This window comes from Sciurus carolinensis, chromosome 4, assembly GCF_902686445.1.
Source record: "Sciurus carolinensis chromosome 4, mSciCar1.2, whole genome shotgun sequence".
NCBI lineage: Eukaryota > Metazoa > Chordata > Mammalia > Rodentia > Sciuridae > Sciurus > Sciurus carolinensis.
Genome location: NC_062216.1, coordinates 35,735,821 through 35,763,197, shown reverse-complemented (window position 1 = coordinate 35,763,197; position 27,377 = coordinate 35,735,821). Strand labels below are relative to the sequence as shown.

At 35.5% G+C, this 27,377-nt stretch overlaps 1 protein-coding gene across 5 annotated transcripts in view; it reads right to left on the bottom strand.

Annotated features, from left to right (window-relative positions):
- The window catches only part of Tenm3 (teneurin transmembrane protein 3), a 453,046-nt gene that overhangs the window by 44,156 nt on the left and 381,513 nt on the right, over positions 1-27,377 (bottom strand). For 2 of the 5 annotated variants that reach the window (XM_047548918.1, XM_047548915.1), the window contains 8 exons: positions 24,710-24,926; positions 23,579-23,698; positions 22,789-23,050; positions 17,932-18,199; positions 16,491-16,634; positions 12,032-12,281; positions 11,343-11,363; positions 705-937 (listed from right to left, as the gene is read on the bottom strand). In XM_047548918.1, the coding sequence (XP_047404874.1) occupies positions 705-937; positions 11,343-11,363; positions 12,032-12,281; positions 16,491-16,634; positions 17,932-18,199; positions 22,789-23,050; positions 23,579-23,698; positions 24,710-24,926 (1,515 nt within the window). The remainder of the gene's footprint in view (positions 1-704; positions 938-11,342; positions 11,364-12,031; positions 12,282-16,490; positions 16,635-17,931; positions 18,200-22,788; positions 23,051-23,578; positions 23,699-24,709; positions 24,927-27,377) is intronic. The other 3 variants (XM_047548919.1, XM_047548916.1, XM_047548917.1) reach the window with 2 other exon arrangements.

Genomic DNA, 27,377 nt, shown 5'->3' with positions numbered 1-27,377 from the left:
TAAGCCAAGGTTAGTGTTTTTATGACCTTGTTACAAAGAAATTTGCTATTATGAATAATTCAGTACAAGAATACTTTTTTTCCAGTCCGTGTTCACATAATAGTCACTAGCTATCATGAAAAAAATATAAGGCCCCAAACCAAAAAAACATTGTAATGAATGGCATAATACAAGGAGGCAATCCTAACTGGCTCAAAAGCCTTCATCACACAGAATTTTAGCCTCTGTTACCTCCGAAAATTCCTCAGGGCAAGCGTTTTTTCCCATGGCATAGAAACAAAAGTTTAACAGCTCCAAAGTGGGCGAGAGTTAACAGGGTTGCTTAGTGATGGTTTTAAAGGAGCCTGGGACTCATTCATGACAAAGAAATTCCAGGGCAGTGAAAGAATTTGGACACTCCCTTGAAGTTTAAAAGGATGTGACCTGAATAATATAGAATAGTTGCTCTGTTCTTTGAAAAGTTGAAAAAATGGTCTGATGATTAAAAAGAAAATGCCAAGAACCTAATATTTACTGTAAAATCAACTTAGGACTCTAGCAGTTTCACGCTAAACGGCTTTTAAAAACACTAGATGTGAAACAGCTTTCTACAACACGGTGAAAGGTAAAATGTTAGACTCAGCATTAAACACAATCAGGCACTAACTGGATTTTCCACTTTTTTCTTAATAAAAAGAAATCCTTAAATTGATAACTGCCAGTACCTTTGGGACTCATGAGTGTTGCTTCTACAGCCTTCCCTCCATCCCCACACCTGGCTTCATCGAATGGAAGGCACTGCTCCCCTGTTCCTGCAACCACTTCAGCATTTTTAGTCAAGTCTTTTGCTCCTGTAAGTGACTTCGGGCGATAAATTCTGCGGGTGTTAGTGTCAGAAACGTACAAATCTCCGGTGACTGGATCAGTTGCCAGGTAGTATCTATGAGCTGGGTTGCTGCTGTAAAAAGGATCATACATAAACATCACAAGAGAGTTACTCTTAAAACACAGGTGGGAATTAAAAGCACAATAAAATAGATCATGAGAAGCTGATTATAAACTGGAATGTATTATCAAAGACTAGAAAATAAACAGTATTTTTAACAATGATTTGAGTCAATGTGATCCCTGGTAGCAATTCTCTGACATTACTGTGTTCTTTCCTAATGCTAAGGATTCAGCTTATTAACATTCATTCTTAAAAAATAATTTCCAATAGCAGTAATGTGCTTCTGGTCCAAAACTAAGAATTAAGTTCTCTACATCTTTTTTGGCTCAATGCAAGGCCATTACTAAGTTGTCCTTGAGTGACAGACATGAAGTTTATTCTGGGGGAAGGGTATCTCTAACATATTCTCCAGTGAAGTATAACACTACCAATTTCACTCATATCTCATCATTGGTCATTATCCTTTTTCTTTTTCTACAAAACCAAATCAAACTGAATACATCCCCTGAGAAAGACAGCATTATGCCCATCTTGGTTGCTCCATCATAATACAGAAAAGTAATCCGATGTAGCGATGCCTGTCCAAAGCTAGGAGGTTACATACTAACATGAGAAATGTAGAAGGCAGTTTCAGAATGCTGCATCCATCAGTTTCATTTCTAAAGTTTGGAAGCTGAGTTGCTCTGCAACCTGTCTATGAATTTGGTAAGGTACAGATATTTGTTCACAAAATGTTATGCCTCAAATTTATATATAAAGCAAAACAAATGCAAAACATTTTGTCTCATTACCTGTAAAAATTATAAGACCAAAATAATCAAGGAATGGACAAATTATAACACATAGCTGAAATTTAATAGTTATCCCTTACAAACACTCAACATCAGAATCTTAAGAATTAATATGCTGGGTACAGTGGCACATGTCTGTAATGCCAGAGACTCAGGTGCCTGAGGCAGGGAGATAGTAAGTTTCAGGCCAGCCTCAGCAACTTAGCAAGATCCTGTTACAAAATAAAAAATAGAAAAAGGACTTGGGATATAGCTCAGAGGTAGAGTATCCGTGGATTTAATCCCCAGTACTGCCGATAAACAAATAAACAAATAAATAAAAATAAATAATGGATTTTGTACCATGTACAAATATTGACCTCTAAAAAAAACCAGTAAAAACAGTTTAAATGATTTGGTGGATCATAAAGACATCAACTGATAGGAATCTACTAGATCCCATATATCTTTTGTTGACAAGCTTGGTTTTACTAATTCACTCTTATCCATCTTTTCTCTTTCCCTCTTTACACAGTCAGAGAGATCTACATACAAAGTGATATGCCTGTTTTAATTTATATGTGACCATCTAAAATATGTATAAACATAACTTTACATGAGCATTTTAACAGTGGTGCAGCAGTTTTATCATTACTAATGGGGTTATGTTCTAATGAAACAATTCTCACTACTTAATGCTCTTCCTATTAAGCACTGAACATATGTACTTTATTGTTCTTATAAGAGATTCTATTCTTAAAATAACAGGTTATACTTTCCACTGTTTTTTCTCCAAGTGGTAGAGGAGGGCAGCAGATGACATAGTCTGTAAAGGCCTTTTGGAGCTCTACCGTGCCCTATGGCTATGATGATGGGGTACACAGTCATACACAGGTTGGAACACTTTCAAGTTTTTGGTCTCCTTTACAGACTTTAATACCTTTTAGCAACAAGAAACAGATTACTGCAAGAAGTCTTGAGTGTGTAAATATGTGTAAAAGGGCAAAAAGTGATTTGAAGGACTCAAAAAGATGCAAGTCGTTATGGAATGAAAATATTTCAGAACTACTGGGTGACATCAAGTGATCAACTTGCCACACTGTCCTTGTATCATTTTCCTAAGTTGAATGCCTAAAAACTGAAATGCAGCAATACATACATGGTGGTTTATTATTTTGTAATGAAGCAATGAGTTTATATCAATATATCATTCAGAGCAAAGTTATAGAGCTGTTTGTGAGTGTGTGTGAGTGTGTATTTCTATCAACAGTCTGATATTGACAGGCTGGATATTCAGGTAAACATACTTTATGGTAACAAAGTTTAAAGCTCAGTCAAGTTGGGTTTATTTTGAAAGACATGCCATAGGAGAGACTTTGCTGGTTTTTTTTTTTATCTCCTTGAGTTTATAAGTTAGAATACTTGTACAGTTGGTTATGACTTTTTTCTCCCTTATCAGTGGTATATCTGTGGGCATGAGCTCTGGACCAGATCATCTGGGTTTGAACTCCAGGTTCACCATTTACTAAATGTGTGACCCTGGAAAAGCTACCTAAATTACTTGAGCTTTAGATTCCTTATCTGTAATGGTGATGGTAAGAATAGGTATTTCATAGGATGCTGGGAGGATCACAAGAAATACACGTAAAATCCTTAAAAGAGGGGCTGGGGAGACAGCTCAGCTGGTAGAGTGCTTGCCTTGCAAGCACAAGGCCCTGAGTTCGATCCCCAGTACCGCAAAAAAAAAAAAAAAAAAAAAAATCCTTAAAAGAGAGTCTAGCTCATCATACATACTCAGTAAGAATTAGTTATTCTTAATATTTTTGTCCTGTCTTCTTACATGAGTTATGAGTCTATTGCCTTGTAACTACAAACTATGTGAATGCAATTATTATTGTTAACTAAAGGATGGCTTGCTTTATGAAAAAAATTTTAAAAAGATTAAAAATAAAAAGGGCTGGGGGTACTGCTCAGTGATGAGACACTTGCCTGGCATGTGCAAGGTCCTGGGTTTAATCCCCAACGACACACACATACACACACGAAATCTACCTTAAGTTATTTCAAGAGTAATAATGATAAAGGTAAATATATCATAGCACTTTTTCCATGATACCCTTCATTTTCTTTTTAAATATTTTTTAGATGTCAATAGACCTTTATTTTATTCATTTATTTATATGTGGTGCTGAGACTCGAACCCAGTGCCTCACACATGCCAGGAGAGCACTCTACCACTGAGCCACAACCCCAGCCCAATACCCTTCATTTTGAGAACAAACAAACCAGATTTTTGAGGTGGTTGGTTGGGTGACAGTGACATACTCTTTAGCCAGGGAACAGGGGATTTCTGGTGCAAAATCACTGGACATTCAATCATAAGCTGTCTTCTTGGTACTGGTTTTATTGTAGGGGGTCATGATAAGAGAACATCCAGAACATCCAGGAAACATCTGCTTATTTCCTGTCCTGACACATTCATTTCCATAAAGACACAGTTCTAAATCAAGCAACATATATCCATGGTTTTAAAAACGTCTGCCAAATGAAAACTCTAATTTTATGCACAACTTTGTTGTCCAGAAGAACAAATGTGGAGAAGCATATGGCCCCAAAGACGAGAATTAGCCTCTGAAAATGTTCTCCACAGAATGGTAGGAAATGAGGACTGGATAAGTCCCCCTGTAGTGCAGCCTAGCATGGCAACTTAGAGCTGGTTTTTAGATCCTGGCCTCCCCTAAGTGAGAAGAAATTACAAGAAAAAAGAAATGCCTTTGCAAATTGGTGGCAGAAGATCTCTGAATCATATATGCAATAGGACTGGGATTCAAGGTCATCTGATTTTGAGCATAGTGAGTTTCCTGACAGGGTGAGTTGGTATTTGCTTTCCAATGTCCTGAAGAGCACTAAAGAGACTGGTGTGTTGGTACAAATGAGTGGTGAGTTTTTCGAGGAGTAATACATCTAGTATGAGGATGCAAAGTTACAATGACTGAAGACAGCAGTGCAGCTGGCAGCAGGAGTGCAGGGATTTACAAAACGCATGGTTTTGGGAAATCTTTTTTCAGCCGTAGAAGCACAGAACATTCTAGTGTGATTGATAGAGATTTTGCCGCTTCCGAAGGGTTTAAAATAACATTACAATTTTGACTAATAGCAGCAAAACCAAAGAAACTGAGATCAAGTTAAGAAGCTTTCCTATATTGCACCTTGATTCTTAACTCACCCTGAATTGCCTCGACCACCACAATTATCAAGCCATCTTCTCTGCAGTCTTATTCAATTAGACACAGATCCAGTGGCAAGTGCAGGCTGGATATGCTCATTTATTTTGTCATAATTCAGCTGACTTAGACTTGAAAAATATTCGCAAAGAACAAGCCATAGAATAGACATTATTAGCACTTTTATCTTTTCAGCTGGAAATTGTGCCATAGCCCTTAGCACATAAAGCATTTGAAGATGCATAACAAATTATATTTATGTATAAAAGTAAAACTGCCTATTTATGGTAACCAAAGACTGTTTAGCTTAATGCAAACAGGGATTTGGGATATGGAATTTCTGTGGTTGTTTGATTTTTAAGTAGTGTCAATAAGGAATTCTGAATCAAGTTTTTACAATATTGTATCTAAACTTTAATTGATTCAAATTCACAGGCTTTTGATTGACACTTTCTTTGATCCTTTAATTTGTAATATAAAATTCACAAAGTTGATTTTTAGTCCTTCAAGTTTAAATGCCCCTTGGCTGGTATTAGTTAATTAATATAAGGTTTTATTTTGGAACTTTAAGGAATTGGTATAAGCAATGAGATAAAATTTAGGGGTTTGTCAGCACACTAATACTGTAAATATAAGAGGGGGAAATGTTTATAATAACAAAGAGAAACATTTCTTTTCTGTATTTGCTAGTAAGGATTGAACCCAGGGGTGTTCTACCTCTTTATTTTTTTATTTTGGGACAGGGTCTGGCTAATTTGCCCAGGCTGGTCTTGAACTTGTGATTCCTCTTGCATAGCCTTCCAAGCATCTGGAATTGCAGGTGTGTACCATGGAACCCAGCAAAGCAACACATTTTTAAAGCATTCTAAAGGATTTCATTTAGAAGAAAAATTTAATGTGATTGAGTAGTACTTTTGTCTATTCATTAAAGTGTAGCTAAGGACTTTTATTTTATATAATATCCTGGCAGTACTTATTCATTTGGTGTAACAGTATACTCTGAATTATTAAAATAATAAGATTATATGTCTTCATTTTTATTCAATATTTTTATTATTTCTCTCATTAGTCAAATTAATGACACTCTTTATAGCTTGCATGTAAGAAGCATGCATTCTTCTACTTCATTTAATCACTAACAACTGACAACACCTTTCATTTTTATAGAGTTAGACATGTTTTCCAATTTTTTTTTCTTCCTATCACTTGTTCCTAATCCTCTCATGGCTATTATGCTACCCAGGGGAAGTGAGGATATAAAGCAAGACAGGCAGAATCTTACTAACCAGTTAAAAACAGATGATTTTAGGCAGGCAAATAGGAAAAAGTAGTTGAAAGTAATTTCAAATTTTTAAACTACATGAAGCTAAATGAAGAAGCTTCAATGAGCTGAAATATGTTGATTTTGTTACATCAATTTAGATTAATTAGGCAAATTGAATTTTTTTTATCAATGACATCATCATCTGTTTGATGATTTGGGCTCAAAAACCTTGCATTTTCTTCATCTTCCACTTTCTAATCATCCATCTAATATAGTCTCTCCATTCTCTGCCGTGATTTATTTTACTGAATGATTCCCTTCATTGCTGGTTTTCTATCTTAGGTACCTAGAATCTCATGGTTTAGTGCATCAGGTTTCTAATTGATCTTCATGTCATCCTGAATACTGATACTAGATTCATCTTCCTAAAGTGCCATGTGATCAAGACCCCAAAATGGTTCTCCCCATTCTGTTATCCAGTAGCACAGGAGAGCAATTCCTTAGAGACACAAAGCCCTGAACAATCTGAACCAAACCTGTCTTTCTACCTGTATCTCTCATCATTGCCAACATGATCTGATGGATCTGATTACTCTCAGAATGTCTTGCTGATCTTGTCCTAGAACCAGTAACTTTATTTGCTCTATCCCCCCAACCTCATGAGTGTCCTTCCTTCTCGCTGTTCTGTTTAACCAGACTTCATTTTTAGATCTGGCTCAAGTATCAACCTTTCCAGGAACCTTCCTTACCATACTCTCATCTCTTAGTCATCTCTTCCTCCCTCACGGTAAAAGCCAATTTTATGATTATCAAATAATAATACTTATAATATTATTTAGTCTGTCACATATATACCCTCTTTCCCCTATTAGACTGTGTGCTTCTGAGAACTCTGTATTATATTGCTATTTGTCAAAGTGCCTGGCACATGCTAAGTGATTAGTTAACACTGATTGGTTTAATACAGATGGATGTCAATATAAAACTCAGTGTACTTTTCAGGCATGGCATATAAAGAAAATGCAGATGCCCAAATTTATTTAGGATGATGTACAGAGGAGAAAAGTGATGGATCATGAGAGAGGGATTACAATGAGTATCACTACCTAACACCATGAGTTAGTACATAATAAGTTATATCATAAAGTGTTATGAGTAATAATGCTGTGCTAGCCTGAGAGATTTTTTTTCCAGAGAAAGAGATTATAGCTCTAAGTAACTTGTAAATGATTGTGAAATAAGTCTATCTTTCACATCCCCAGGAAATCACCTCATAGAAATCCAGCCATTGGGACACGTAATCACAAGGAGGTATGGTGCAATGGAGAGAACATAATTTTCAGAGTGATTAAAATCCTAGCTCCCCATTTCTTAGTTACACATCCTGGGGAAGATACCTAGGGTGCTGGAGACTCCACCACCTCATCTGTAACCCTGAAGGATTGTTGTGGGATCTGCAACAACATATATAAAACACCTGGCACGGTGCCTGGTCTGCAATAGGCCAGCTTGTTAAAAGGTAGCTCCTTTGATATTTTTTTCTGTATTGCCTGCAGCATTTTCACACTGAGTTGGTGTACATACCTGTCTGTCTTTCCTCTTTTCTCTACAGCTACCAAGGATGCAAGGCCAGAAAAATTTTGATATTCTACTGTGGTTTCTAACAGCAGAGCTTTGCATGCTCAGTATTCTGGGGAGATTTAGAGTTAATCTTAGCATGTGACGAAGCCATTAGCTGAAAGTACAAGATCAATAGGGGATCTTGGGTAAAGGTCACGGGACCATGCCTGGTCACACTGCAGTGCAACGGCTATACATCTTTCAGTAGGAGTTTGGTTTTTATTTGTTAACTGCCAATCTCTATACAATAGTTAAATGGGATTATGTTGACTTATTCATCTAAAGTATCTAAAACAAAATATCAATAATTTTAAATCTGATTATCGGGCAGCTCGGGAATGCCGGGGACTCAAGGGCTAAAAGTGCGGCGCCCGGCTGCCAGTGTTGCCCGGTGAGCAGTTTGGGATGTTCGCGCTGCGCGGGCGTCCGACCCGGCGCCTCCCTCTGACCCGGGCCGTGAGGAGGGCGGGAGGAGGCCGTTCAGAGCCCGGGGCGGGAGCCGGATTCTGGCTTCCATCTGAAACTGCAGGAACTATGGAGAGGACAACATGTGCACGTTTGTGTGCACACACCATCACACCTCTTTCCCTGGAGAACAGTGCTGCTCTGATGACAACCATCTTAGAGAAGATACCTCCTAAGTATGAATTTGAGAGGTTTCACCTACATCTAAACCTATTTGGATAGAAACCCTTTCAATGTGTTACAGACAGCACGAGTTCCAGCCAGATTTCACACCGAATGAAAAACTGAAGGGTTAACATGCAGAAGAAATCTTCAAAATGTAGTGAGTGTGGAAAATTGTTTACTCAGAGATCTTCTCTTCTCCAGCATCAAAGGATTCACATAGGGGAGAAGCCCTATGTGTGTAGTGAATGTGGAATGTGTTTCCGCAAACAGTCAAATCTCACTCAACATCTGAGAATCCATACGGGAGAGAAGCCTTATAAATGTAATGTATGTGAGAAAGCTTTCCAAGCAAAAGCAGTCCTAGTCCAGCATCTGAGAATTCATACTGGAGAGAAACCCTATAAATGCAATGAATGTGGAAAAGCTTTTTGTCAGAGCCCATCCCTTATTAAACACCAGCGAACTCACACCGGAGAGAAACCGTATAAATGCCTGGAATGTGGCAAAGCCTTCAGTCAGAGCGTATTCCTCGCTCGTCATCAGAGAAGCCATTCTGGAGACAAGCCTTACAAGTGTAATGAATGTGGGAAAGCTTTCAATCAGAGCACGGGCCTCATGCAGCATCAGAGAGTTCATTCAGGGGAGAAGCCCTACGTGTGCACCAAGTGTGGAAAAGCCTTCACTCAGAACTCTTTTCTTGTCGAACATGAAAGAACTCACACTGGAGAGAAACTTTATAAGTGTAGTGAGTGTGAAAAAACTTTTCGCAAACAAGCACATCTCAGTGAGCATTACAGAATTCACACTGGAGAAAGACCTTACGAATGCACCGAATGTGGGAAATCCTTTCGGCACAGGTCAGCGCTTGTTCGACATCAGAGGCTTCATGCTGGAGAGTAAAACTTGGAATACAATGAACACGAAAAGATTTATATGGAAATGCCTTTTTTCTTTCTGAATTCTTGGGAGTTTAAGACTCAGTCAGCAGTTGTTGAGACTATTTTGTATTTTGAACTAGAGGTGTTGTGTCCTAAAAGTTAAGAAAATATACCTCAGAGCAAGTAGTGTGTGTGATGCCATCTCTGCCACTTAATGGATTGTGATCTTATCCTCTCCAAGCCTTAGTTTCCCCATCCTTACCCCCAAAAGAAAAATGGGGATAATTCCTAGGGTTGTCTTAAGAATAAAATGAGTTGTAGATGAGAGTTAACGGCCATTAGTTATTATACAAATGTTCTAAAAGTCTATAAAAATATCTAAGTATGCCTATTAAGAACTAGCAAATTGGCATTAGCTTTTTTTTTTTTCCTTTTATGTATTTAAATTTTTTTTTTTTTTTTTTTTGCAGTCCTGGGAATTGAACCCAGGGGTACTGTACCCACTGAGCTACATCCACAACCCTTTAATTTTATTTATAAGAACTTGCTAAATTGACAAGACTGACCTCAAACTAGTAATCCTTCTGCCTCAGCTTCTGAGTCACTGGGATTACAAGCATGTACCATAATACCTAGTTTGTTTATTTTTTTAAGACCATTTTTGTAATGGTCTGTTATTTCCTACTTAATCTACAGAAGTCTATTTAACTATACTAGATTTAAGTATGCCATTTATAATTTAAGACTAGTTTGTTCATGAGTATTTAACTTGTTCAGAATCAAGCAGGTAATGGCAGAATTGAATCTCAAATCTAGATCTTTGTATTCCATGTGTAGTCCTGATTCTTATAGTACCAAACTGACATACAGGTAATTTTCCATCATTGAACTTTTTCAGTAATATGTGAGAAGTCAAGTTTGTGAAAACCATTTTTTAAAAATATTTATTTTTTTCAATTTAATGCATACTCATTGAAATACATTTATAAAATTAGAAGTGTGGAAAAATTATGTGCTTTTACTCTTGAAATATAGTCATTTTAGAATATTGAAAAAATAAATAAATAAATAAATCTGATTATCATAGCATTAGATATTATAATGGCCAACCTAGATCTAGCATGTCTGACTTGTCTTGCTTTTTGCTAGCTTTACATTAAAACATTGCTTTTTTCCCTTTCTTTCTTCCTTCTTCTTCTTTTTCTTGTTTGCTGGACTGCTTTTTTTTTTTTTTTTTTTTTTTTTGTCATAAGTATCCAGAAAAGCCTTTAATGTACCTTCTCCAGCAGAGTATACAGAGAAAACAATATGAAAAACTTTTGAGGTGAGCTATCTGTTCAACTACATTCATCCTCATTTGAAAAAAGCCTTTTTCCTCATAATAATGGTAACAAAAACCCCACTTCTTAAATCTAGTAACTCTTCCAATTAGGAGAATAGAAACTACACAGATAAATCTGCAGAAACCAGTTAAATCTTATTTAGCTTCAGGACCCAAATGCACTGGCATGGATCCCTTCTAAGTTCATTGAGGGGTCCTAGCAATACAGTCACATGATGACATGCTTTTTAAAATATGCCAAAGTTTAATATTTCTAGATTACCTTTCTTAGAGTCTCCCACATTGAATAAGATTTGGGCCCAATAAAACATTATCTGCTCTGGATTTTGGTCAAACTGCACAGGCCTCTTTATACTTTCCTACTGTGCCTCAAATTTTGTTCAATATGCCTTAGATTACATAAGTCAGTAACTGAAACTTATTGTTGTTATGCAGAGAATATTCATCATAGCATTTTTGGTAACAAAATTTATTTTATGAACCAACCTGAAAATATTTCTTGAATTATGACACATGACATATTTGTAATATGAATAATAGTTCAGCTAAGCAGTTTTAATTCCTTAGATGTTCTGTGATACTGTTCCTCTCTCATGATGATATGTTATTAGAAGATGATTTCAGAGAGTCACATTGAAATATAAAATGGACATTCAAAAATATGTAACAACCTTTAAGATGCTTACCTATGTCTAAAATCTTTATTTCTTGGTGGAAGCAGATAAAAAAGGTAAGAAAAAAAGCATAGTTAGAAAAATCTTCTAAAATATAATGAGATAAATACTGAGATTTTTTATTCGTTGCATGAAAATTGTCAATTTAAGCAGAAATAACACTGGAAATGACTTTCACAGGTTGAGCCTTATGGAATAACTGACAGAATGGGTTGATTCTGATAATCAAACAAGCAAGTCAACAACATGCTACTTGCATTACTAGCGTTGTGGCTCATGAATTGACCCATCCTGAAGATCCAATAACTTAGTAAAAAGCTGATGGCCTAGGTCACTTTCTATTCTGTTCTGATACCATATGAAAATATTTTATGCCTTAATTTCAATAATTTTATTGTAAAGTAGAAGAGGAATACCACAGGCCTATTCTAAAGAAAACTAAAGAGATTTAAAAATCATAGTTCTACCCTTTTATTGTACAGAAAATTCACTGAAATAGTATTTTATATATTAGGTGACTCTATATTCTCTTGTACATTTACAGTCTAATACATATGTACTGTCCTTCTAACTTTAACCAAGAATGATTTCTTTGTATGAGAGTTTTAAACAGTGGGAAGGTATGTTTAAACAAATAAATTAGTATATCACATTCATGCTGTTTGGATTTAATTAATATCCCAAATTAAGGAAAGACATACCTTAGTTCTAAAACACTCGTTACATTTCCAGAAGGGAATATTCGCCGAACATAGTTGAAATCACCTACATATAGACTGCCATCAATCCCACAGGCTAGTGCCACCGGAGCCAATAGTTTATTGCCATCAGCTTGACCATTACAACTTGGGCACGAGATGCTGCGCCTCCGACCATTGCCCATGATGCTGCTGACGACGGGAGGCTGCTGGGAGATAAACTGATTTTCCCCATTTCCCTTGTACAATATACCTGGAAGAAAGAAAATGCATTTTTTTCATGATAAAAACAATAAAGATGAAAAGCAAACATGTTTGTTATAGATCTTACTATAATTCATTGCCTTTTAGATTTAGACTGGGAACTTTTATTTAAAGTTCTATTGGAAAGAACACCAATTACCTAGTGAAAAGTATTACACAATAAAGGATATATTTAGGATATATTTTTAAAAGTGCTGTCCATTATGCATTTAAAGAATGACTGGTAAAAGGAACAAAGGATTAAAATAAAAAATTAAAAACTCAAATTCTTAGCATCAGTAATTCTCAATCTTGGCTACACACTGGAACTGCCTGGGGAACTGTAAAAAATACTGATGCCTGGTTTTCACCCCAGGAGATTCTGATTTAATTGGTCTGGTGCAGCCTCAGCATTGAAATTTTAAAAATCTCTCCAGGTGATCTTAATGTGCAACCAAGTTTGAGAACCGTGCTCTACATAATATTCTTTAGGAAATAACAAGTTTGCCTAATTGTTAATCAATGTTGAAAATATTACATATCAACCTGATTAATAAAAATGTGCCTCAGGAATAGAAATGTCTTTCTTATGAATTTATTATTAGCTTTTTGAAAAAGTTAAAATATTTTATGGAAACAAAGTTAGAAAATATTTATCAAGCCCCCCCCAATTGTTAATTATCATAGAGGCTTTTATTTTATTTATTTTTTTGGTACTGGGGTTTAAACCAAACCCTTACATATACTAATCATGCACTCTACCACTGAGTTACATCCCCAGCCAAGAGGAGCCTATTATAATTCTACTGTACTGCCAAAGAATATTTTTACTTATACTCTTATCTGGCATAAGAATGTACACACATGAAATTTCAAATGTCAAACATAACAAAACTATTCCAGAAGTCCAATTTATTATCTAAGTTGAACTGTAGCTGGGTATGGAGGGGGACATCTGTAATCCCAGTTACTCAGGAGGCTGAGGCAAGAGGATCTTAAAATTCCAGGGCAGCCTGGGTAATTTAGCAAGACCCTGTTCCAAAACAAAAATTTTAAAAAGGCTTGGGGATATAAGTCAGTGGTAAAGCGCTTGCCTAGCATATGTGAGGCCCTGGGTTAATCCCCCAGCACAGCAATAAATAAACAAATAAATAAATAAATAAAATAGTAAAGTGAATTCTGCTCCAAGGCATGAAAGTGCCAACAATTTTACAAAGGCAAAATGCCAGTCTGCTCCTGTGGTCTTCAATGAAAATCTGAGAAAAAATCCAAAGGAATATTAAATATTTTCATAGATAGGAACTAGATTTGAGTTGATATTCTAATTTTATTCAGTTTACCACTAGTGTATATAGATCAATGGTTCTGGTTTGGTCTGATACAGACTGGATGGTCAGCTGCTACTGTTCCATACATATTTTAAGACACTTAATGTGTTATTTCTGTATAAACCACCTGCTCCTTTGACTTTAGAACTGTATATATTATGTTTATTGGATGTTCCATGTTTCAAAGTAGTTCTCAGAGCTAATGACTATACTTCTTAGCAGGTATACCGTTAAAAGAAGAATCCCGTTAAAGCACAAACAGAAAACTTGAGAAAGTGTTTTTACCTCCACTTTGGGATAATTTTAAAGTGAAGAAGTGATCAGAATAATTATGTTCCCTTTATAGCTCAGCACATTTTAGGTGTAGTCTGTGATTACTTTTTTTAATGCTTTGCTATTTGGGTGATGTAATAATCATAGCAAATTTACATAAAGAAATCAGGAAAGATAAAACAGGTTTATTCAGATTTAAGAAAAAATAATTTAAATAAGGCTGGATCATAACAAGAGATGAAATGCATTTTGCCTTGAATATTCAAAGAATATATTAATGATACCTAAGATTCTTCTTTCTGTGATTACGTTATTTGACAATTATGGAAGTATAATTTCCTATAAGAGCCAGTTCTGTAATTTTCATCAGAAGAATCCTACAAGTCAGCCTACTGCTCTATGCGCCTGATTTATTCAGTCATTACTTTGAACGACTGGTCCTTCATGATTCTCCTCTATTAAGACAGAATAGAAAGATGAACATTAGAATTTTTATTTTCATGTTTCAGGGTGCCTGCATAAACACCTGTCACTGTCTACATTTTTACCTTCTCTTCTTCCACAATATATTTCTAGAGCTCATCTACCTTGTCATGATTACAAATCACTTTGCTTTATTAAATTAGACACATGTCACTATGGAAAGCCACTACTTGTCAAACTGTTCTTGGATAAAATTCGAAATTACAATCAGTTTACCCTGTGACTTGGGTTACCGAACTTTTTAAAATAACTTAATACTTTATAACAATTTTTCCAAGGATAGAATTTGGTGAAGTTCGGTTTGTACATCTGATCTGATATTTTAATAAAAGCTTACTAAATATTATTCTAGTTTAGGATGTGTGTCTAGATGTATGTGTATATATATTTATATTATACATGCACCTATAGAATATCTAGAAATCTCTGAATTCACCTGAATATGATATTGAGTGTCAAGTATCCCAACAGTAGCGAACTATAGAGGTCTGGACTTTTCTGGAGTTCTTGCTAATTGTCCCTCTTCTGGTTTATAATTTCATGAGTAAAATCCTGTTGTTATTTGGTTATGAATTTTGTCCTATATTCTCATCATAACTAACATGCATTAAGAGAGGTTACCCGCCCCCCCAGTTTTGTTTGGGACTTTTAAAAGAATATGGAAATAAGTACAACTGTGTGAAATATAATTTTAAATAATTTAATCAAGAGCAGCAACTAGCACAGTTGGCACATGGCCTTGCATTTTGAAAGACCATGATTAAGTCTTATGTTACTAACATAACAGATTGAAACTACCACTGCTTCAGAAAACACTGATAATTCGAGAGAAGCTCTGAGATAACCTAAGTGGGAGTCCCACTTTTCCAATGTGTGTGCTTCATGTTGCAGTAGTTACAGGCTCTGCTCCCAACCTTCTGGGGTGGGAACTGACAACATCCTGATGGTTCAGGATAAAGTGCAAAAGGAGTAGGGTTTCACACTGCTCTGAAACAGAGAAGGTATGGAGGGTGTTTTGGTTTGTTTTTTTCTTGCTATTGGTTTGCTCAGTATTGCTGTCTCCTAGAGGTAAGGCAGCAGCATTAGTATACCTGGGAAATTAAAATGCATCCTCTCTAATACAACATTTGTAAAAGGAATGAACATCCAAACAACAAAAATCTAATGACCATTTATTATAAACATGTACTCGTATTATTTATTCAACTCAATATTCTGAACCTTTCAAAACCCTCTGCAAAGTTAGAATGTAGACTACTTAAACAACACTGTGAGATTTCCTCCTCTGGCTATTTGTGAAAGGAGAGGAGAGAGTTACTAGCTGATATCATTTAGGATTGGCGATTAAAGCAGGTTACCCTAAGGTATGATTTTCTAGCAAAGCACCTTTAAATTATCTGACATGAGACAAGTATGTGGAGAAAATGTCAGAAACATAGTAAAGCCAACAGAATCTGTTTAATATAAACAATATTTATCATGAGAGGAAGCTGGTCATATTTTGCAAACAAAGTATCTCTTTTGGTCTGTGATGTTGGAGTCACATTTCTTCTGAGCATATTTGCTTATCGTATTATCAGTTCTGCTACAAGTGATATTTTTGATCCTTGCTTTTTTCTCAGATTATTCATTTATATTTTCCCTAATAGTCACAAAGACAAGTAATAGTATATGTGACCCTATTTGAGGAGGATAATTCTTTTTTTAAAATATAGTTTAAGCAGAGCTGGAAGAAAAACAAATAAACAAGGTACTCAGAGTAGATTAATTAACCAAGAATTAAAAATTTATCAGAAATATTCTGGTAAAATCATGAGGATTTTTATTTTATCTTTACTTTAAAAAAATTGTCCTGCCTCCATTTTTAGTAAATCTTTCTAAAGTACCGTGGCTGACACTCAATGACTCATGTGAATTAGGCACTACAGAAAAATTTGTGGTGAAGACTCCCACATAGTGACCTTTCATTACTGCACCAAAGTCAGTCATTTACATTCTAATGGGAAAATTACTGTGGCGATGAATACATAAACATTTTAAAGTTCAATAAAAGAATATTTCGTAGTTTCTGCTTTAGGCTGTTCGTCTTTAAAAAACATCTCTTTATTGTTAACAACCTGTGAGCATGATCTTACCATTCTGAATGTCCAGTACGTGATGCTTGTCTAAGGTCCAGCCACCCATGTTGGAAGCATCTAATTCATAGCCTTGCAAAATGGCAGTCCTCTTTTCCCACAGAGTCAGGTCCAAACACGACTCATATTCATATCCAACTGACACTGGAATCAAAACAAATCACAGTTCATCTTCTCAACTGCAGGCGGAAATGTAATTTATTTTATGATTTTGGGAAAAATGCCCTTTTCACAATTGTGTTCTGAGACTGTATTTCCACTTATTTATGAGCAGTTTATTTTTTTATATAAGAAGATTTGACCATATGAAAGATTAAAAAAAAAAATCTCCAAATGTTATTTTCTACTGATTTAATAGAAAATGAGCTTTCTCCCTCATACTACTCTCTCACATGGGGTTCATAGCACAAAATGAAGTCCAGATTAGGAAAGTGGTTAAGTAATTAGGTCAGATAAGTTAGTCCCAAATGTTGATTTGATAATAACAACTAAAAATAACATTTTCTATGTGAATAATTAGAGCTATTTGGTTTCCAAGAACATTTAATTATGAAAAAACACTTATGATAGTGAGGTTCAAAAGAAAGAACAGAAAAATATAGATGATATTATATTTGTATATATCAGGAATAAACAATAAACCCAGCAGTGAATTAATATGAATAATTCACAAGGGAAAAACTTTTCAGAGTTCACAGTAAAATATGGATGTTAAAATTTAGAAGAAAGTGAAGGGAGAAGTGACAACTCTCTGATTTGAACTAATTCAAATCCAAATTACACATTAATTTCAGAAGAGAATGTCTATTTTATTTTCAGATAAAAACTAACAGAAAAAAATGACTTTATCTTTTGGTTTTCATGTTCTGAGTTGAGCTTGAAACCATATCTCGACATGTCAAATTTTGATTGCACTGTTGAGTCATTCAGTGAAACAAGTGGCTTGATGTTTTAAGACTGTCCTTCCACAGAACTGACTGGTCCTTCTCGTCAACAGACTGAAATAATCTTAGACACTAATTTTGTTTGATATTCTATTAAATACCATTATGAACTGAAGCATAAAAAACGTTACTAACTGAAAACATTAAAAGGAGGGTGAAAGCTATGGAGTTAAAATTATAAATAAAGGAAGAAAATAAAACAGGAAGGGACACAAGTACGAAAAAAAGAAGGATATGATAACCTGAAATCTCATTCAGAGTAATCTTCTAAAACATAATTTCGGTCAGGAAAAACTGACACTTTTTTTCCTTCTCATCATACGGAGTACATTTCTTTTTCTTTGGTAGGAATAAACCAGTTGACAACTTCTCTAGGATGACCTTACTCTCAACTGATTTTGTTATTCCTCAACTTTCCACAGGTTACGATTAATTTTATAACAGTTCTGACTTTGAGATAATTTTTTCAATGCAGAGAAGATTTACAAGGAACTTACCAACAGCTTCAGACAGACCATAGACCTTCTGATTATAAGCGTCCGTTTTATCCCATATAAAAGTATAGGCCAAGTTTGGTGAGGCAGGAAACCATTTTTGGAAGAGTCTTCCAACTACAGCTACCATCAGATGCACCTTCATTAAATTAAATGGTATAATGGACTGGGTCATGGTGATCTTCAGAACTGACTTATAACCTGCAGCTCTGGAACTCAAGTAGGAAAGTTTCAAATCTGTTCCTGGAATTGTGGTTTCTTCATGAAGCACCTGCGTTTGAACAAAGCAGAAGCTGCTAACTGTGCTCATGTATGTGTACTAGAGAAAACAGATTTAAAAGAACTAGTAGAGCAACTAAAATAAGACACTGAAGAATTGTTATTCACAAATACACATTTGAGCTGTTATCTTATTCAATAATTAAAAATAACTCTGCTGCCTGCCTAATTTTCTCCTCCTAAAAGCCTCCTGTCATTTATTCTGAGTTAATCATACCTCGGGTGCTACCCTTCATAGAGGAACACTGTGACTGCTCCCTCAGGCTGACATGCACTGACTTGTTAGTGTGGCAGTCCCAGCAGATTCTCACTAACCCATCTTTCACCCCAGTCACCCTGGAGAATTAAAGTCGACGTTTGTAAGATGGTTAGCTCAGAACAGGGATATGGCCTAGGCCAAAGATCTAGCCTTCACCAGCTGGCTCATTTAGGGATTAAACCTGTGCCTGCGGCCTCATCAGCCAATGTGTAGGTCTGCCTAAAGACAGGAATTACAACAAAAAAGACCAACTCATCTGGGTTAAGTCATAGCAAATCCCATATCCACATTGAGAGGGATGGTAACAATAGCACATTCTCATACTCGAACACTGAGCTACAGCTTACCACTAATTTTTGATATCATGGTAAGTGAGCTAATGTTTCAAAAAGCTGTGTATGTTTTTTTCCTAAAGAGCAAATAATGTTATTGAGTGCGCACATAAGATCCTCAATACATACTTTTTGATTCAAAGCTGGACTGTAAAGTGTTAATATTAACTGCATAAGAATTATCTCCTTTGCAAATTTTTAAAAATCATATCCTTAAATCCCAGTTTATTCATCAGTGTGACTAGTTCAGTCAATGCCAACGAACTTATGACATATGCAAGATATATTAATCCAAAACATTTAATATATTTTATGTAGCAAATAAAATTTTTCTCAAGGGTTCAGATTCACTCTTCCAATGCTCCTCTTAGTTTGGTCAAGAAAAATAGCTCTTCATAGGCTTACTACATATATGGTATAGCACAAGGTCATAGATTTATTACATATATTGCAAAATGCAAGGCTGTCTAATATTCAGGAACCTGTGCCAGGAACCCAGCATTTTCTCAACTAAGAATTAAATAGCATTCTCAAAGTTTTTCTCATATTGCTCCATCAAGATTCATTAGTCAAACAAAAGACTGTCTTTACCGGTTAGAAAAAAAATCTCTGGGTGATTCAGTGTTCAGTATTGTCCTCCCTCTCTTCCCAATCCTCTCATGTATAACAGGAATAATGTACATATTTGCCACCTCCACATTTTAATAATCTAAATAAAACTCCTGGATACTAAACAGACATCATTTCACTATAACCAACATAGTTGGAAATAGCACAAATGAATAGTCCACACAAACTTCCACTCTGACCTGCAAGTCAGTGTTGGCATGAAGAAGTGTGTATGAAGTCTAATAGATTTAGAAGGCATTGTTATAATAGATACAACAATAAATTATAGCTGAAGTTTTCCTTACTAAACACACTAACTGAATTCAGCCAGAGAATTGTGTGAAACAACAGTTTATGAATATACAGAACATTTTTAGAGCTCCACTAGACCCAGGGAAATCATAAAATTTAAGATTGACAGTACTTTTATAAGACTGCAGGATGTAGGGTGAATAATCTTAAGAGAACTTCCCATGATCAGGATGAAATACCAATGGGTTAGTTTGAAAAATAGATTTCTGTGACTTCTGAGTTGCCCTAGAAATATGTGATTGAACCCTGAAGCGTATAATTTATTTCCTCTTATTTTCAAAATAATTTCCTAAAAATTTGATAGGCTTTCTATATGTAGGGAGTCCTACATTAATATGTATTTCCTGTGACCTGCTAGGAGTTGCTTCTCTGTTTCAAAAGATCTTGTGTTAGTCCTAATTTTAATAATTGATTATTGTCTCTGTCATGGTTAACCCACTTCTATGGAACAAATATCTATAATTTAGTTCATTAAAGCATGCATATCTCCTATGTAATTTAATCTTACCATGTTATATTACATTACTAGGAAAAGCAAATCCTGCCAAAATGGGAAAATAAACCATTAAGCCTACTTTTGCCAGCTGCATCAACTGTAAACCCTATTCTTGACCCCATTAAACATTCTGTTAGAAACTACATTCTGCCAATGCTACCTTCCAAATCTCTGTCTAATCTATTTCCTCTTCTCTATTTCCATTATCTTTGCGATTGTTAGGCCATCTCCATCTGAGGCTTGCACATGTATGGAAATATAGTTAACTGGCCTGTTCTTTGATGTCTTGGTCTTTTTCTATCAATTTTGTCACTTGACTTAGCTTTAGTGAAATGCTGAAAAAACTTCCTTGGTTCCTTGGTTCTGAGTTGCCTAAGGAATTCAAGGTCTCCCTTGGAAGGTATTTTAGTAATATACATAATCTGGCCTCAGTACTACCTCCTGCCTCTTTCTCCTTATATATTTTACATTTAAATTATTCTCCAGTTTTTACATAACAGGACATGTTTTGATTACCACACTGTTGCTCACACATTATCTCTGACCTGGAATATGCTTTCCTTCCCTTTCTGCCTAATCATGTTTTCTTTGGTTTACTCGGGAACTGACCTCTCTTTTTGAACTTTCATGGTTGTTTGATCAAATCTTTATCACAATTACAATGGCAGGATCCACATTTGCTCTGCTTATCCTAAGTAGAGTACCTTGTATATAATGGCCTACTGTATGAATGAATGGAGAAAGACTCCATATATTCATGGACTTGGTGACTAGTTGAAACTCATTTCAATGCCCTGGTTTGCTAGAAATTTGCCACTTAGGCAGAGACACTGCCTCCAAGTTAAGTCTATTTCAGGACTAATAAGTTCAAAATTACTGCAAGATAGAGCTGGAGAGGAAACATTAAGTTGCATAAGATCACAATGAACTTCCTAAATCTTCAGCTCAAAGTCCACGGGACTGTTGTGGCCACTGAAGTGTCACTTCAGCATAATATCTACCTGTGAATCTTTCTGATCTTTTGCATCCTAGACCTTCCTAACTCATCTCTATCTGTACTTCCTCCTGAGGGGCTCTCATCTCATGCTTTAAGTATATTTATATGCTGATGACTCCCACATTTACATCTTCACTCTTACACCTTTATTTCTTTGCACTTCTGCCCAACTGCCATTGTCTAAGCCGCCTCCATGTCTTCTGTTGACTACTGATATTGTTCTTAACTGGTCTCCTTGCTTCAATCCTTGCTCAATACAGAATATTCTCAGCATAGTAACTACAGAGATCTCTTTAAGAAGGAGGTCATCCTAAAAACCTTTAATGCTTCCAATTACTCAAAATAAAATTCTTGTCTTTTCCATGGCCTCTAAAGACCTGGAATTTACATGCTACTATCTTTATTCATTTTGGTCTCTGCCACTCCTTGAACAAGCCAAGCATGCTCTTCTTCATTGCTTTTCCTTTTACTTTTCAGTGCTGGGATTGAACCCAGGGTCTCTCACATGCTAGGCAAATGCTCTGTCACTGAGCTATACCCCAATCCCTTTCTCACCATTTTTAAACTTGCTCTCTCCTTTGGCTAGACTGCCCTTCTGTTTTCAGAGTTCATCCTTTCACTTTCTCAAAAGTCCTGCTGAAAAGCCATCTTCTCAAAGAGATCCTCCTGGACTATGCTACCTAAAATTGCACCTCCATGCACTCTATTTTTAAATATCTTTAAATAATCTCAGAACAACTTGACATATTTATTGTTTAGGGGTCACTCTCTGCTCATGAGTTGGTAAGCTTGTTGAGAAAGGTACTTCATCAGATTCACTTACTGGTTTGTTCTTATAAAACAATGCTCGTACTAAATGGTGTTTGATAAATATTTGAAGAATGAAAGTGACAAAATTGCTATGTGCTGTTGTATTCTAAATATCACATCTATGAATAAAGTCCATTATTTTTGTACCTTACATCATACCTTTATGATCTGAATTAGAAATACAGGGGAAGGAAAATAATCCCTGGGTAGTTCAGTAGATAAAAATGGTTATCTCTTAGAAAGTTAGGACTTTCTGAACAACAAATTATTAGAACTTAAGACATGACATCAAGCTTTTTAGAAAATAATATCTTGAGAAAACTAATGAATATTTTGTCAGAAATCATCTTTGTCTTTTCCAAAATACTTTTTTCCTTAAAATAATTAAACGGTAAGGGGTTGAGAGTAATGAGCATGCACAAAGCATTTGATACAATGTTAGCCAGGCTGTCAGGTAAATAGAGGTATCAATTTCTTTTTAGTAAATGAATGAATGAGCAGAGACATTATTAAGTGGTTGAATATTGGTTATAAGTAATACATATATGCAGATACAGTTTGAAGAAAAAGTATTTTGAGTAGATCTTTAAGAATAACTGGATACCATACTATATCAAAATATACTTTGTGCGCGCACACACACACATTCTATAGGATTATTTAGGATAACACTAGAGTCCTTCTGTAACCCTTTTTCAAAATTCTTTGGTACCTGCATGATCTAAAAATCTTTTATGTAGAAGTACTGCTTGATAGAATATTTTACCTGTGTTTCAGGAATAATGGGGCTGTCTTCAGGTGAAGATCTGAAAAAGGTGGATAGAGGTGATGACACAATGATAGGATTCGGCCTCACAAATCCACTCAGATCGCAGCTGGGAATGTCATTCTCCTCTTTCTTCATGACTAGAGTGTCCATCACATAAAAGACATTCCAGGGAATCCACACAGTATGATACTGAGTGAGGAATGGGGATCGTTCAAATACCAAAGTGAGAGAAGCCCCACCATTTGCCACCAAGTCAAACCTAAGAAAAAACAATTTATACTCAGTGAATTGTCTGGATCCCCAAAAACCCCCAACATTTACCCACTTAAATTAATATGGTGTATGAAGAAAATCAACTTTTCTTCCAATTTCATATATTTTCACATCTACAGAAATATTAAAATAATTGTACATTCACATTTATCTGGTCAGCAATATTGTAACATTTTATCAAATTTGCTTTCTATCTATTTGGAACCATCTCAACTTAAGTCATAGACATGATAAAATATTACTGCTAAATATTTCAACATGCATCTTCTAAGACAAAGAACATTCTCTGACAAAACCACAATATTATATCATGCCTTAGAAAATGAAATCAACTTTTAAAGCATCTGAGTACATGGCTTTAAATCTCTGCTCATATACTATCAAAGGTTCCTAGAATCTAAAAGTTGTTGTCTTTCTATTAAAAAAGACAGTAAAACATGATGGGTGATGAAAGAATGTCTAGTCTTATACTTAAAATACTTCAAACAGAGAGAGTGTGATGAGACTAACTTACATTCCATCCTGGCGGGTAATAGTATATCCATATTCTGGGTAATGGAAAAACGAGACATTTACTCCAATAAGTGGAGTTCCATCAGCAGTTAGGACTTGGCCTCTGATGACGGATGCAAGGCTGTGGGAAGAGCAGAAGAATCGGAATGAACATCTGTCTTCTTGGGTCAACATTATCATGATTTATAGATAATTCAACCTAAGGATAAAATAACACCATCATCCACAATCAAGCGTTATTCACAAAAACCAGACCTGAAATACTCCCAAGACAATGCCCTTTTTAATTCAGTGTAATTTACATTCTCTAAATGCCTTGTGTTTACCCTGGGTTTTAATTTGTTGCAGTCTGCCTTTTGGAGAGTTATCAAGACCAATAATTTAGAGATGAATTTTTAAAATTATAAACTCTGCACTTTTTTCATAAGTCATACACATGACTTACATGAAGAAAAGTATACTTTCCAATTAATTCTGAGGCAATCTGTAAATCTGCAGGGACCAAGAAGTACAAGATTTAAGAGGGCAATAAGGAACATTTGTGCAACAACTTTTAATCAACTGCTGGGTCTCACTGCATTAATGCTGTTAAATTACTGCAGACCCAGGAGTTCTAGTGTAAATCATCTTCTTTTGCTCAGTGAGACATGAGACACCTGCTTTCACTTACTGGTTTATTTTCAGGTCATTACTGCTCTGTAAAGCACCAGTCAGCTTATGCAATCTTACTGCCATGCCGTTAGCAGTTCCATTACATTAATTCATAATTTATATTATTTAGTGAGCTCAGCTAAAAAAAGTACACTTGTGTTTTGCCTTTTGGGTCTTTTCATTGCTTCTTTTGAAATGTTTCCAACTGTGCTAACAAAATCAACTAGTTAAATGAAGATTTATTGACTCCTTAATGGAATGTCCTGTTATGTCTCAGGTACTGAAATTGACAAAGTATATGAACTGTGTCAAAAATGCTTGAAATGCGAAGTTTTGTGAAGAATTTGTTGGAAGAGGAAAAACTGTATTAAAATAAAAACCCACACTTTTCTCAAATACACATCATCAGCATTTCACATAAAGTGTATATAGCTGTTGATGAAAACCCTTACAAATCTATATACGGAAAAGATGCATTGACCTCTTATTGAAAGGACTTTCTCCAGGTATAACATGTGTGCTATCAGATCCAATAAGAAAACTGATTCGATCATAGAAGGATTTGGCAGCTTGCTGAGATGGCGATTGTAAGCTTTGGCTAATGATATCCTGAGGATCAGGCAGTCCACGGCAGTAGGGCTGATTTTGGCAGGAACTCTGTAAGCAGCAATCGGGATCCATACAGTCAATAAGTCCATCTGCAGAGAGAAAAGCAAACCAGTAAGAGAATCCTCTTTTTTATGCCATGAAGAAGAATATGTTTGGTTTGTTGATTGTTTCATAGCAAGTAACTTCCCATTCATTATCTGACAGTAATTTCTATGAGGCATGTTTTTTGAAACCAGATGAAATACAAAAAACAATACTTGTGTCTGCCTTCATAGAGGGTAAATATTTGGATTGGAGATGGTTGAAAATAATCACATAATATTTATTCTGAGTAAGAAATAAAAAATTACTGACTAGAACAACCTGTTAGTATGACAGAATATGGATAAATTGCAAATATAATTACTAAGCCTTCTATATTTAAGAGAAAATGCACTCATGTGAGTTAACACAGTGTATATGTTAAATGGATAGGGACATATATAGGGTATTACTCTAAAATTTGGAAGTCAGAAAATTAAAGTTTGCAAAGAGAAGCAAATGCAAGTTGATATAAAATGGGCATTAGCCAACTGTCTTTCAAGGAATTAAAACTCCAAAGGAAGGAGAAATGAAAATTAAGGCATTTCCCAAATTTTACAAAGGAACTTGAACTCCTTGTATGCTTCCCCAAACATGCAGGTATTAATTAAAAATGTGGTAAATGTGAATCAGTCATAATGTTGGAAATTATAAAAAATATACCATGAAAAATTGACTTACAGCATCAGTGACATAAGGATAGAAAGAGTTTGCTACTGCCTTCTCCAGGAACATCAAAAGGAAACCATATTCAATGGCCCACCAAAGTATAGTAATGCACCAAATAATGACAAATTCCTGTTGCCTAGTAATGTAGCCATAATAATACTGTGGTGCAATTCTCCACTCACATTTGTGGTGATGCCAGCGTAAACAAACTCACTATGCTGCCCGTCATACCAAGTATAGCTCATACAGTTATGTACAGCACATAATGCTTGATAATGATAATGAATGCTGTTATTTGTTTATGTATTTGCCATACTATACTTTGCTACTAATTTAGAGTGTATTCCTTCTTCTTACATAAGAAAAAGTTTACTCTAAGACAATGTGCCATGTTATGCTGGCAGCTGCCTCATACATCTGTGTTTATCATCTCTCTTGATGGTATCAAGAGGCATGTTGAATGATGGGCCTACACAATGTAGGTTTGTCTAAGACAGTTTGATGTTTGCACTATGAATAAGTAACCTAGTGATATAGTTCTCAGAATGCATCCTGGTCATTAAATGATGCATAACTACATTCAGTTTGAAACACATCATGAACCCATTAGTGGATAGGCGTCAGGTTATGACAGTGTGATGACTTATCTTTTAAGTCCACTACTTACTAAATAGTTCAATATATAAATTTTGATTTGCTTCTGTATATTAATGAAAATACTGCTTTTTGTAGACTTTGGTCACTCTTGGGAGAACTGACAAGATCATTTTAAAATTTTCAAACCTGAGTTCAGGCTTTGCCATGACCCTATTATGGCAAGCTCAGTTGAAACTGTCTAGATGACCTCTATGTTTTCTTTATGTGGGTGTTTTTAAAAATAGTTTTATTAAAAAATATTGGCCACTTATCTGTCTTAGGACACTCTTATTAATAGGATATTAGCTTGCCCCTCCATTATTTGACAGCAAATTGAGACAAAGTGAATAGACTTTTGCCAGTGTAGAAGACAGGCCAATAACAACACAAGTAAGAAATGAGATGACACTTTACCCACCTGATGGAGAACACAGTGAACAGTTAGTTCTGTTAATTTCTAACACCCATTTCTCCTTGTTTGGGCAATGGATTTAAATTTTCGCTTCAGTAGTCAGCCCTCTCCAATTCTCAGCCCATGGGTGTATCTATCTTTGTGTTGGGTTCAGAAATATATAGGTAACCTAATAGATCTAACTAGGATAATTTTCAGGAATTATCTGAAAAGGGATTTTCTGCCTCTGCCTCTCCCTACCCCCAAGCAGGCTTGAGCTGTAAGGTTGTGAGGCTGGGATCGCAGTAGCTATCTTGCTGTCAATATAGAATTTGTCTGCAAATGGAGCAGTTTCAGAAATAGTGAATCAAGAGCTTGAGAGAAAAAACCAATAGATCATAACAGTGACATTCTTATTGTCTTTGCAATAAGCTGTACTTGACCTTCTGGGTTTTTCTGTGACAGAAACTAAGGCATTCTGTTTTACCTTAACCATATTTGGGTAGGATTGTCTGTCTCTTGAATCTGACATCAACCCAGCTTATCAGAGACAGTAACTAAAAAAATCTTTTCAGTATTTCCCTTATAGTTTTGGGTGATAAAAACTTAATAAGTGAAACCTCAATTAAATCTATGACACTGGACTCACATAAATTTATCAAAATGTTACTTTTTTAAAAGACCATGAAGAAGAAAAATGTCTAAATATTTCTCAATATTTTTAGTAGAAAAAAGATGAAACTATAGCCTTATTTTCATGAGG